The sequence below is a fragment of the Herpailurus yagouaroundi genome, unplaced genomic scaffold, assembly GCF_014898765.1.
Source record: "Herpailurus yagouaroundi ecotype Mexico unplaced genomic scaffold, PumYag 28, whole genome shotgun sequence".
In the NCBI taxonomy this organism is placed as follows: domain Eukaryota; kingdom Metazoa; phylum Chordata; class Mammalia; order Carnivora; family Felidae; genus Herpailurus; species Herpailurus yagouaroundi.
The window spans coordinates 31,389,191-31,401,970 of record NW_024412376.1 but is presented as its reverse complement, the minus strand read 5'-3'; the positions used below and the strand labels follow the sequence as shown (position 1 = coordinate 31,401,970).

The window sequence follows — 12,780 nt, the reverse complement described above, 5'->3', positions numbered from 1 at the left end:
TAGTGCTTTGAAAACATACACATGTATTAAAAACATAAAAACACAAACTAGAATATACACCACCTCCAAGACAATGGTTACCTCTGGGGAGAGAAGGGGTGGGATCAAAGAGGTAGGAAAAGTTTCAAATGTATCTGACATTTACAAACATAGATCTGAAGAAAGTATAGCCAAATGCTAACATTTATTTATTTTTTTAAATGTTTATTTATTCTTGAGAGAGAAAGCAAAAGCGGGGGAGGGGCAGAGAGAGAGAGAGGGACAGAAGAGCCAAAGATCTGTGCTGTCCACACAGAGCCCGATGCGGGGCTCAAATCCACGAACTGTGAGATCAAGACATGAGCTGAAGTCTGGACGCTTAACAGACTGAGCCACCCAGCTGCCCCAAATGCTAATATTTATTAAATCTGTATGGTAGGGATATATTCTTTAATCATTCACTTTTCCTGTTATGTTCGAAATATTTCAATAAAAAGTTTTAAAATAATGAACCCAAAGAAATGGAAATAAAATTTGCTTTGAACAAGTTTATTTTTATACATTTTAAAATTGCAATTTTCGTGACATGTAAGAAAAATATTTTTCTAATATGAAAATAAGTATCTCTTTGGTATAGAAGCACACCATTTGTGTTATCTTTAACTAAAAAGAAAAAATTAAAAAAAAAAGGGGACCAAGAACTATGACCTAATATACTCAATGAAACTATTCTTTGCCCATCCGTTTGTCCCCTTTCATAACCCCACTGTGGGTCTTTAGAATACGTATCTGTACACAACTCCCTATCTACAAAGAACTAAGATGCATTATCAAAGATGTCTAGAAATTACGGAAAATTAGTTGGCTTAATTGTCAACACAAACCACCAAAGAGAGACAGAGAGAATATAAGATATGGAACAAGTAAAGTAGAACGTTGTCAATAAAGCCAAATTATATGCAAGCAATCACATCATTTAAATTTGTTGGCTAAAAAACACAGTAATTTCTTTAGAATCATATTTAGAATTTAAATTATTATGTGCAAAGCTCAAAAAGTAATAGTACAGAGCCATAATTTTGACTAGGCACTTTAAAGAGAACAACCAAACATACAACAACATCAAAAAGAGTTAACCTGAGAAATAAACAAGGAAAAAATATAAACATTCTTTCTAGACAGGCTTTCATTTTCTGAAATAAAAGCTTTTTAGAAAGCATCGTAAAGGATAAAACAATATTTATCATATATTTTTAAAAGTTGTCCTCAAAGTTCAAATTCTTGTAAAAAAAAAAAAAGAGAGAGAGATTGTATTCCTTCAAGTCAGTGAGGTTCTGAGTCAAATACTTTTTTAGAAAAACAATTACAATTTTCATGGTAAAAACAGGAACAAAAAAAACCAGCTTTTAACTGTACTGTCAACTCTTTTATTCAACAAACATTTACTGATTGCTGTGTGACACAGTTGTTCTAGGTGCTGGAGATAAACAAGACACAATCATTAGTTCCAGGGACCTTGGCCTAGTGGCACTGGGCCAACATTGGTAGCCTTAAAGTTACCTCCCTAGGTCTGTAAAATAAAGCTCAACTTCAAACTCTGGCATTCTTGGCATCTTCTTACAAATCAAATAGAATAATGATTTAACTATTTTTTTTTCTGCCATTAAAACTACAGATAACAATATCCACTGATGAAATTAACTTCCATAAAAGATTCTATGAAAGTTTAGAGGACAGAAAGTATTTAAAGATAAATATTGCCAACATCAAATATAACATCAGTATTCTGCTTTCACAAAAGTGAAGGAAACCAAAAAAATTTCATTCTGAATACACAGAACTACTGGAGACTACCTTATACTTATGGTACACGTGCAAATATCATCAATGAGGAAGAGGGAATTATTACACAGCCAAATCAGTTGTCAGGCTTCAAAGAATCATAACCTTCTTTCAAGAGGTCCCTCCATGTTTTAAGGAAACGTGCATTTTCTGTACATTTGAAGGCAAGCTCTTCCACTTGAGCTGATACTGCAGATGTGGCTTCAAGAAGTTTGGTTAATGAAAATGCTGCCTGAAATTAAAAAAAAAAAAAAGAAAGAAAGAAAGAAAGAAAGAAAGAAAGAAAGAAAGAAAGAGAAAGAAAGAAAGAAGGAAGGAAGGAAGGAAGAAAGAAAAGAAAAAAGAAACAACAGAAGTTTATTTTTAAGATTTTCATCTCATTTTATAAACAGTCTAAAAATAGCTTAAAACCTTGACTCCATTGCCTAAGTTATTTTCCTTAAAAGTAACAAAAAAATCTTCAAACGAAAATACCAGCTCTTTCAGGGAACCCAAGAAATTCTTTCATATGAAGTAAGCTTTGAGGAAATATGTCTGCTGGAAAGGCATCCATTATGCACCAAACATAACAAATCAGTATTTTTTTTTTTAACTGAAAATACACTAGGGGTGCCTAGCTGTCTCAGTCCATAGAACATGAAACTCTTCATCTGGGGGTTGAGTTCAAGTCCCACTTTGGGTGTAGAGATTACTTAAAAAAAAAAAAAATCTTTAAAAGAAAAAAAGAAAAAAGAAAGTAAAAAAAAAAAATACACTAGAATCTCATTTAACTCAACAAGAGGACTTGGATCCCTTGACACTAAGGACCAGAATTATCTGAAGAAGGACTTACAGACTTACTTCATCATAAACAACTCACTAAAAAATAAAAAACTCACTGATATTTAGTAACAAGGGCAGCGCTCCACTAATTTTACCTGTGAACGCTATTTAAACCATGAAAATATATACAACAAAGAATAGACACTCTGAGCTGACATATATGAACAAAATCAAAATGAACAAAATCAAGCATACAGAAATGTTTTCTTCACCTATAATATAGAATAACACTGTTCCTACACTAACACATCAGCAGTCCAGTCTACATATTCTCTTGAAACCAGTCTTGTTCAGCAAAAACACTGTTTTGTTCACCATTTTAGTCATCTTTAAACAAGCAAACAAACAAATACTTGTTAAGATAATCGAGTTCATTATCCAGTTTCCAGTCTGCACAACAGGGTCTATTCCACAAAGTTCTCCCAGGAGGATCACACCCTACATACCTCATTCACTTGACCCATCCAAGAGTCTTTTTATACTGAAACTCCGGTGATGGGTGAGTAGGTGGGTGTGCGCGCCACTGGGAATTCGCAATTCAACAGAAACCATACTATGCATTCTAGCAATCATAGGGAGGGGTTTTTGACCTAACCTTTAATGAAACCCAATCTAGACTACAAGAGCAGTTAAGTAATCCCTCCAAACTGGGTCCAGCGCACAGCAAGCCTAAAACAGACAATAATAGCATTGCCAGCTGGCTCTGGCAGGTGGCCAACTAGAGCAGCGGGATCTTAAGTCCCAAGGAAAGAAATCACAGCCTGATTCTAAGCACCAACAGGCAACAAGGAGAGCACAGACACCGCCTGCACAAGTCGGCGCAGTAGAGCAGAACGGTTTCAGGTTACAGAGGGTGATTGAAACCAGAAGGCGAGACTAAAAGAAAATAGGGGTGGGGCGGTGGAGGGATAACCCCTTATTCCTGAACACTAAATCTAAAGGCGGAATCCTCATAGATGGGGGACAAAGGGCCTTGGGTCGCCAGTTTACTCAACCCATCCCCCAGCCCATACTCTGAAAGGGCAGAAGCGCGAGACGCGCCGGACTGGGTGCGCGGACTCCTGGTCCTTTTCTCCCTTGCACCGCCAAGGTCTGTCTTCCAAAAAGGGCTGAGTGGGGACCTGTCTACCAACACTCACGTCTCCGATCTGCAGCTCCACTTCCTCCAGGGGGTCCACTGTTCGGCTGCTGCTTCTGCTTGGAACTGGCCAGCCCAAACTCACTGGGACGCCGGGGGAAGATGTTGACGAGGCGTCTGAAGACGAGGGAGACGAAGGAGGTGGCGGGGGCGGCGAAGAAATCTGCACGTCCTCAGAGTTTGCCATTGAGCGGGGCTGGTACTGCGGAATCCGACCTTAGCAGCCGAACCGACACCAACAGTCTTTCAAACTGCTCGCGCCCAACGCCCAGAAGCCCCGCCTCCTCCCAGCCGCAATCCCGCCCAGTATACTAGTGGGTCTCTAGCCAAATCCGCGGATACCAGTCATTTTTTCGGGACAGCCAATCATATGTCAGTTAATTCACCTTGGGTAGCTCAACGCTCTTGCGCAAACTTCCAGTCAGGCTCAGAAGACGCTTGAGCAGAGGACTACAACTCCCAGAATGCCGTATGCATCGAGCCACCTCCCACTGCTTTGCGCGTTACACTACCAGATCTGTGGGTCTCTCTCACAAGCCCTCGGAGGCCTCACCACGCCTTGGTGAGACGCAAACTCAGAACCAATCCTCAGCCTGAAGCCGGGGGCGGGCTGGGACTTAGAGTCTCTTTCCTTTTCCTCTTTCGGAACGTGACCCGGAAGTCTCTGCTGGCCATCGCGTCCATGCGTGGCGCCGGCGCAGAGCGAGAAAGAGGCGGGAACACGGTGAAGCCACAGTGTTGGGCCGAACTCTAGGCAAACTTCAGCGGAGGTGTTGGTCCTTCTTGGCAGGTGATGGCGCCCCCCGCGGCCTAGAGGTCCAGCGCCCGCGGCGAGCCACAGACAGCCCTTCCGTTGTGTCCCACCGACAGTCCTGGGAACAGTGAATATGTTGGTGCCGCTAGCCAAGCTGTCCTGCCCGGGTGAGAGAGAACTCCGGGCGGGGATAAATGGAGGAAGGTCGAGGAGTCAGGGCGAAAAGGACAGGGCCACACCTGGGGGGGGGGTGGGGGGGTGCGGCTGGACACCTACCTCTCTCCTCCGGCTCTCCTGGCGTTCACTGGTTAAACTAAGACGAAGGCCACGTTGTCTGCGCCTGGTATTGGACCCTAAATTCCTCTCCATTGAGTTGCCCCAACTAGGTTAAAGGTCGTGGGCTGAGGAACCTTGTAAACATGACCCTCTGGTGGACTCCTGAACCGAATATTCCCAAATCCTGGTCCTAAAACTCTTATCCCATAGCTCAGGTGTTATATGTTGCATTGTTTTAAATGGATAAAATAATATTTGCACAGTTTTTCTTCTTGGTCGTGTACTGACTTTCGTCTTTGCACCCAGCCTAGTCCATTCTTAAGAATTTGAAGTCCGATCTGTCACATCATGATTAACATCCATGTGCTGCCCCAAGTCACCAGATTACATCTGGAGCTAGAAATTTTTCTACATTGTCTAAAATTAACTTTAGAGGCTTACCGTGTTATGGGTGCTCCTAGAACCATCATGATGATTTGTGAAAATACCTCATTACCTTCCCTTTCTATTAAGTAAAAATAATAATAATAATAATGCAGTTGAATGGTCTTTGGTTGGTTTTACTTAAAAACAAAAAAAGTTTAAAAATTCAAAAAACTTCACTGCAGAATCTTGAATTTTCTCATAGTTGTCTTAATTTTTTTATCTTTTATTTAATTTTTGGTTATGGAATAAACAAGTATACATACTGCAGATTCAACGATGTTCTTATTATGTACATTTTATGAAAGTAGAATTTTGTCAGATTTGGCTACCATATGTTAAATTAGAATTTTGTTTAAAGTTCCTGTTACTCATACATGTATTACTACACCTAATGTGTAGATATGCTTTATGTTTTGTGGAATATCAAAGTAGTCAGATGCTATCTACCCTACTGCCTAATTTAGCTGAAACCATTCTTGGGCCAAGCCTTAACCAAATTCCACCACAATCAGCATTTCCATTTTCCATGGATACTTAAATCATTGCCATTTTCATAGCTCAGTGTTAGCACTACTGGCAACAAAGAGATGGACACAAATGTGTTGGCAGTGATGTTATGAGTTCAATGGACTTTTTGACCTTCTCTACCAAAATTCAGCCAAGTTGCCTAATGGTTCAGATGTTTAAAGTGGAGTACCAGATTTGTTTTCAGAAAAAGAGTAAAGGTCATGACTTTTTAATTTTTATCCCCTGGGGAAAATCAAACTACCCAATTCCAAATATTCTCAAGAAAACCACTGGCTATGTAAGCAATAGAATTAGTTTTGTCTGATACCAGGTCAACAGTTTGCAGCAGCAAATGATAACTTTTATACACTAAACTACAATTCATCACAAAACAAAGATTTTTAATATCTTTTAATAATACAAATAATTAATAAATATTCTTTTGAATAATGATAATGCTCTATTTGAACTGAACTCTAGAACTGAATTCTCCTGTAATATCTTTATTTATGTATTTTAGATACATTTTTTTCAAGATTTAGGATATGTGAAAAGTTACCTAATAATTAAAACATTATTCCCAATATTAAAATTTTTAGTATGCCTCTGTAAGTAGAGAAAATTAGTTTCCTTGCCACTCTTTTTTTAAGATTATCAAAAACGTTTTTTTTAATATTTATTTTTGAGAGAGAGAGAGTACATGCACAAGTGGAAGAAGGGCAGAGAGAGAGAGGGAGACACAGAATCTGAAATAGACTTCAGGCTCCAAGCTGTCAGAACAGAGACCATCCCGGGGCTTGAACCCACAACCATGAGATCATGACCTGAGCCAAGGTCAGATGCTTACCCGACTGAGCCACCTAGGTGCCCCAAGATATTTTTTAGTGTTTAAAAGTCCTTAGAGTTGAGCCACTATACATCTCTTTCCTTCCTGTTTCCCACAATCTTATTGATTTTCTGAGGCCAGATTTTTGCTTTAAAAAAATATTTTATTGGAAAGAATAAATCATAAAAATATGCTAGTTCTGCAATTAGGTACTAAAAAATAATTAGACTATGCCAGGCAATTATCTCTCCATGTAATTAGAAAAGAAAGGAAAAAAAAAATCTTGTTTTCATCACAGCACAGTTTCCATTCACAAATCATTCCAAATCCGATCATAGTCTCAGAGCTTGACTGATGTTGGAAGGATTGAGACTGAGCTTGAGTGGGATCATCTGAATTCCTATTTATCTACTGTAAATGGGGATGAGCTGCCCCACAATTTTTATAAGGTCATGAAGGATAAGATGTATTAAAATTGAAAATTCTTGTTTTTTAATTTTTAAGTTGATTTACTTTGAGAGAGGGAGAGCACATGAGTGCGCAGGCACGCACAAGCAGGGGAGAGCAGAGAAAGAGATAATCCCAAGCATCAGGCTCTGCGCTATCAGCACAGAGCCCGAGGCCGGGCTCAGTCCCATGAACCCTCAGATCATGACCTAAGCCGAGATCAAGTAGGATGCTTAACTGACTGAGTCACCCAGACACCCCTAAAATTGAAAATTTTGAACTGTTCAGTATGTCCATTAAAATGTAAATTTTATTGTATATTTCAAATCCATGTAAAAGTCTTTGTTGATCTTTACTAATTATTTGTTATAGCCCATATTTAGAAACTTATTTTTGGGATGTCTAGCTGACTCAGTCAGTAGAGCATGTGACTCTTTATATCGGGAGTGTGAGTTCAAGCCCTACATTGGGTGTAGAGTTTACTTAAAAATAAAATCTTAAAAGAAAAAGAAACTTGTTCATTTGCAGATAGATGCTTCCTTATAAGAGACAAGTTAAAAACCAGGAAAGGCCTCATTATTATTGTTATCGCTGTATAACCCAAGTTACTTTTTGGAAATGAAACCACAGATTTGCAGGTTCCTGCAAATTACAGTGAAAATTGTAACTAGGAAGATATCTATTTAGTTATCAAATATGTATTAGCCCCTTGCTTTTTGTAAGAGTTATACTAGATCATATATCATAGTATTTCCAAGGCAAAGACTGACCATAAACTTTAGAGCTGATGGGGTGAGCAGAGTTAGAATAACACGCTGAATGTTTTGTTGCTGTTAATGAATTCAAACACAATGTAAACAGACTCCAAAACCTATGCACTTAACCACTGCTTTTTTCCATGTTGCCCTTTTCTATTTGTTTTGTTTTTAATTAATAAACTTAGTTTGGGGGGGGGCAGTTTTAGGTTTAAAGAAAAGTTGAGCAGAAAATACACAGAGTTTCCATATAACTTTCCCCCATTCCCCATTAACATCTGGTATTGGCGGTACATTTGTTACAATTGGTGAACCAATTTTGATACATTGTTATTAGAGTTCATTCTTTGTATTGTACATTTTATGTGCATTTGACAATGTGTAGTGACATGTATCCACCATTAGTTACATTATTGTATAGAATAGTTCACCCCCAGATCCCCTGTGTTCCACATATTCATCCCTTCTTCTCTCTTCCAGAACCCATGGCAACCACTGATTTTTTTGTAATGTCTTTATAATTTTATGTATAGAATGTCACGTAGTTGAAATCATGCAGTATGTAGACTGGCATTTTCAGATTGCCTTCTTTTAATATGCATTTAAGTTTCCTCCATGTCTTTTCATGTCTAATAGTTCATTTCTTTTTAGTGCTAAATAATATTCTATTGTTTGGATGCACCCCAGTGTATCTGTTTATCCAGTCACCTATTGAAGGACATCTTCCAAGTTTTGACAATTATAAATAATGCCGCTATACATTCATGTGAAGGGCTTTGTTTTTAATATTGGCCATTTTCTTTCTTTTATTTTATTGTGATGAGAACTCTTAACATGACATAGACCCTCTTGACAAATGTTTACATGTATGTTATTGTTGACTATAGGTACAGTGTTGAACATCAGATCTCTAGAGCTTACTCCTCTTGCTTGACTACAGGTTTTTGTGTGGACATTAATTTTCAACTCATTTGGGTAAATACCAACGGGTGCAATTGCTGGATCATTTGTTAAGAGCATGTTGAGCTTTGTTAAGAAATGCCACACCATCTCCCAAAGTGTACCACTTTGCATTCCCACTAGCAATGGATGAGAGATCCTTTTGCCCCACATCTCTGTTAGAAAAAAATTTTCCAGTGTTTTTCTCATAATCTTTATTGTGTGTGGTTGTGAATATTCTTTTTTTAATAATAGTTTTATTGAGATATGTCACATACCATACAATCACACCATCTAAAATACACAGCTCAATGGCTTTTAATACAAACATAACAGTTGTGCAGCCCTCACCACAGTCTATTTCAGAACATTTTCATCACCTTAAAAAGAAACCGCACACCATTAGCAGTCACTCTTCAACCTCTCCAGCCCTAGGCAACAACTAATCTATTTTCTGTCTCTATAAATTAGTCTAGTCTGGATATTTCATATACATGGAATTCTATTATACGTGATCTTTCCCTGCTGGCTTCTTTCATTTAGCAATATGTTTTCAAAGTGTACCATATTGTAGCATATATCACTACTTTATTTCTTTTTGTTGCTAAATAATACTCCATTGTATGAATATATCACCTTTTTCCATCCACAAACAGACATTTGGATTTTCTCTATAATTTAGCTGTTATGAATTATGCATCTGTGAAGATTCATGTACAAGCTCTTGTGTGTTTTCATTTGTCTTAGGTATATACCTAGGGGAGAGCTACATAGAAATTCTATGCTTAAGGTTTTGAGGAACCGAGAGACTGTTTTCCAAAGTGGCTGCACCATTTCACATTCCCACCAGTTGTGTATGAGGGTTCCAGTTTTTCCACATCCTCATCAACATTTGTTATTATCCCTCTTACTGCTTATAACCCTCCTAGTGGATATAAAGTATTGTCTCATTGTGGTTTTGATTTGTATTTCCCTGATGGCTAATGATGTTGAGAATCTTTTTATGTGCTTATTGGCCATTTATATATCTCCTTTGGAGAAATGTCTATTCAGATCCTTCGTCTCTTTTTTAATCTGGTTGTCTTTTTATTATTAGAGATGAGTTTATTATATATGCTTGATACAAGTCCCTTATGAGATATATGATTTGCAAATATTTTCTCCCATTCCATGAGTTATCTTTTCACTCTCTTGATGGCATCCCTTGAAGATAAAAGGTTTTTATTTTGTTGAAGTATAGTTTACCTATTTTCTCTTTTGTTGCTTGTGGTTTTGGTATCATAGCAAAGAAACCTTTGTCTAATCCAGGGTCACAAAGATTTATACCCATATTTAAAAAAAAATTATAGTATGAGCTCTCACATTTGGGTCTTTGAAGCTTTTTGAGTTAACTTTTGTATCACCGTAGTCTTAATCTTTTAACTTTGTATTTTTAAATAATTTTACACTTACAGAAGCATTGTAAAGATAACAGAGTTCCCATATACCCTTTGCCCAGCTTAACTCCTTACATAAGCATAGTATAATTATCAAAACTAAGAAATTGATATTGATGTAATACTATTAACTAAACTACTGACTCTATTTGGATTTTATTATTCTGTTCCAGGATCCAATCCAGGACACCACGTTGCTTTTAGTTGTCATGTCTCCTTAGTCTACCTCAATGTGATAGTTCCTCTGTCTTTTCTTGTCTTTCATACTTTTGATATGTACTAGCCAGGCATTTTGTAGAATGTTCCTCAATCTGAATTTGTCTGACTTCTCATAATTACACTGAGGTTATAGATTTGGGGGGAAGTATGACACATAGGTGAAGAGCTCTTCTTATCTTATCAGGGAGTATGTTTTACCAACATATCTTATTGCCAGTAATGTTAAACTTGATCATTTGGTTAAAGGGTCTGCTATATTTCTCCACTGTAAAAGTAATATTTTTCCCTTTCATGCTCTACTTGTGGGAAGTTAGTAACTAATTGCAACTTACACTCAGAAGCAGAGAAACAAATAATCTGTGGATGTATCACCATAATCTTTTATACTTTGACTTTTTCTGTTAAAATCATAGGCCAAGTGGAATTCATTTTGATAGGAAGAAAAAGGTACACTTTTTTCCCAAATGACTGTCTCCCTATCTTTGATGATTTAGTGAGTAACCATCTCTTCTCCCTGATTAGAAATGGCATCTTTATCAGACATCAAATCCTGAACTCTTTATTCTTTTCCTTTGATTATTCTATCCCTTCTCCTATAACAGACTTTTAATTATTATAGCTCCAAATACAAGTTTTTATACTTTTCAGGGCTATTCCCAAGGGAGGATTCTCTGTCCCCCCCCCCCCTTTTTTTTTTTTTATAATGGGAAAAATTATGAAGAAGAGTACCGGAGAAGAGAGACTGAAATTGAAGATACAGGTCAAAGGGAAGGCCTCAGATGGAGGGATGTCCCTACAAATATGGGAGGGATAAGCCTCATCATCCAGGTGGAAGGATTAATCTAAGTGAAGGGAAACGACATCTATTATAACCTAAGAGAATGAACAAAGAGTAGATACAAATACAGATTACATTAGAAGTTGTTGCCAAGGAAATAGGGAAGTTCCCACCTAATTGCTTCTATCTTTCTATGATGTTTGGTGTGTTAGAGTATCTGCTTCAGATAAGGGAGGGAGGAGGTAGAGTTGAAGATTTTAGGACAACAGAGGTTTAAAGAAAATTATTGCAGATAAATCTTTGCACACCTCTGTTTATTTCTATTTTCTAACTTAAAGTATAGGTACATTTTTGAGGCTCTCAGAAGTTACTGCCATATGGGAGAGTTAATTTTTTAAAAGGCTGACCATAAAACCTAGTTTGCCTGCATTGTCCCAGCATAATTAATACTGCCCCTTGTTACTCTCACAAGTATCCAGTTGATAAATTATATGGTCATCCTATTTATAGGTTAGGCTTGATATGAGCTATATTGAAAAATTAGTTTATTAGATACTTCTAAAATATTATAGTTTGAAAACATTACTTTAATGAGGAGAAACTAACTAAATTGTTCAGCTGGGGCACATGGATGCCTCAGTCAGTTAAGCATCCAACTCCGGCTTAGGCTCAGGTCATGATCTCTCAGTTCATGTATTCAAGCCCCACATTGGTCTCTCTGCTGACAGCTCAGAGCCTGGAGCCTGCTTCCAATTCTGTGTCTCCCTCTCTCTCTGCCCCAACCCCACTTGTGCTGTGTCTCTCTCTGTCTCTCAAAAATAAACAAACGTTAAGAAGAAAATTTTAATTGTTCGTCTAGGAAATAGTATAGTGTGTTTCAGTACATGCACAACTAATGGCTCAACAACATAGACCTAACTATTAATTGAATGCGGTACTGATATGGTCAGATTATGAACACAGATTTCCAAATATAAGACATCATATGGAATCATACAATTTTAGATCAAAAAGTTACCTTAATCATCTCATGCCAGTCAGAGTGGCTAAAATGAACAAATCAGGAGACTATAGATGCTGGAGAGGATGTAGAGAAATGGGAACCCTCTTGCACTGTTGGTGGGAATGCAAACTGGTGCAGCCACTCTGGAAAACAGTGTGGAGGTTCCTCAAAATATTAAAAATAGATCAACCCTATGACCCAGCAATAGCACTGCTAGGAATTTACCCAAGGGATACAGGAGTGCTGATGCATAGGGGCACTTGTACCCCAATGTTTATAGCAGCACTCTCAACAATAGCCAAATTATGGAAAGAGCCTAAATGTCCATCAACTGATGAATGGATAAAGAAATTGTGGTTTATATACACAATGGAATACTACTTGGCAATGAGAAAGAATGAAATCTGGCCTTTTGTAGCAACGTGGATGGAACTGGAGAGTATTATGCTAAGTGAAATAAGTCATACAGAGAAAGACAGATACCATATGTTTTCACTCTTACGTGGATCCTGAGAAACTTAACAGAAGACCATGGGGGAGGGGAAGGGGGAAAAAAAAGTTAGGGAGGGAGCCAAACCATAAGAGACTCTTAAAAACTGAGAATAAACTGAGGGTTGATGGGGGGGGGGGCAG

The 12,780-nt window shown here is 37.8% G+C and overlaps 2 protein-coding genes across 6 annotated transcripts in view; one reads left to right on the top strand and one right to left on the bottom strand.

Moving 5' to 3' along the window:
* The window catches only part of CUNH4orf46 (chromosome unknown C4orf46 homolog), an 89,388-nt gene extending 85,013 nt beyond the window's left edge, over positions 1 to 4,375 (bottom strand). For 2 of the 5 annotated variants that reach the window (XM_040471553.1, XM_040471547.1), the window contains exons 1-2: positions 3,783 to 4,375; positions 1,927 to 2,053 (exon numbers count right to left, since the gene is read on the bottom strand). In XM_040471553.1, the coding sequence (XP_040327487.1) occupies positions 1,927 to 2,053; positions 3,783 to 3,968 (313 nt within the window). In that variant the 5' untranslated portion in view covers positions 3,969 to 4,375. The other 3 variants (XR_005789031.1, XM_040471575.1, XM_040471563.1) reach the window with 3 other exon arrangements.
* A 140-nt stretch (positions 4,376 to 4,515) lies between these two features.
* Positions 4,516 to 12,780, top strand: part of ETFDH (electron transfer flavoprotein dehydrogenase) — a 33,929-nt gene continuing 25,664 nt past the window's right edge. Inside the window, exon 1 of the mRNA XM_040471545.1 lies at positions 4,516 to 4,702. Coding sequence (XP_040327479.1) covers positions 4,669 to 4,702 — 34 coding nt within the window. The 5' untranslated portion in view covers positions 4,516 to 4,668. The remainder of the gene's footprint in view (positions 4,703 to 12,780) is intronic.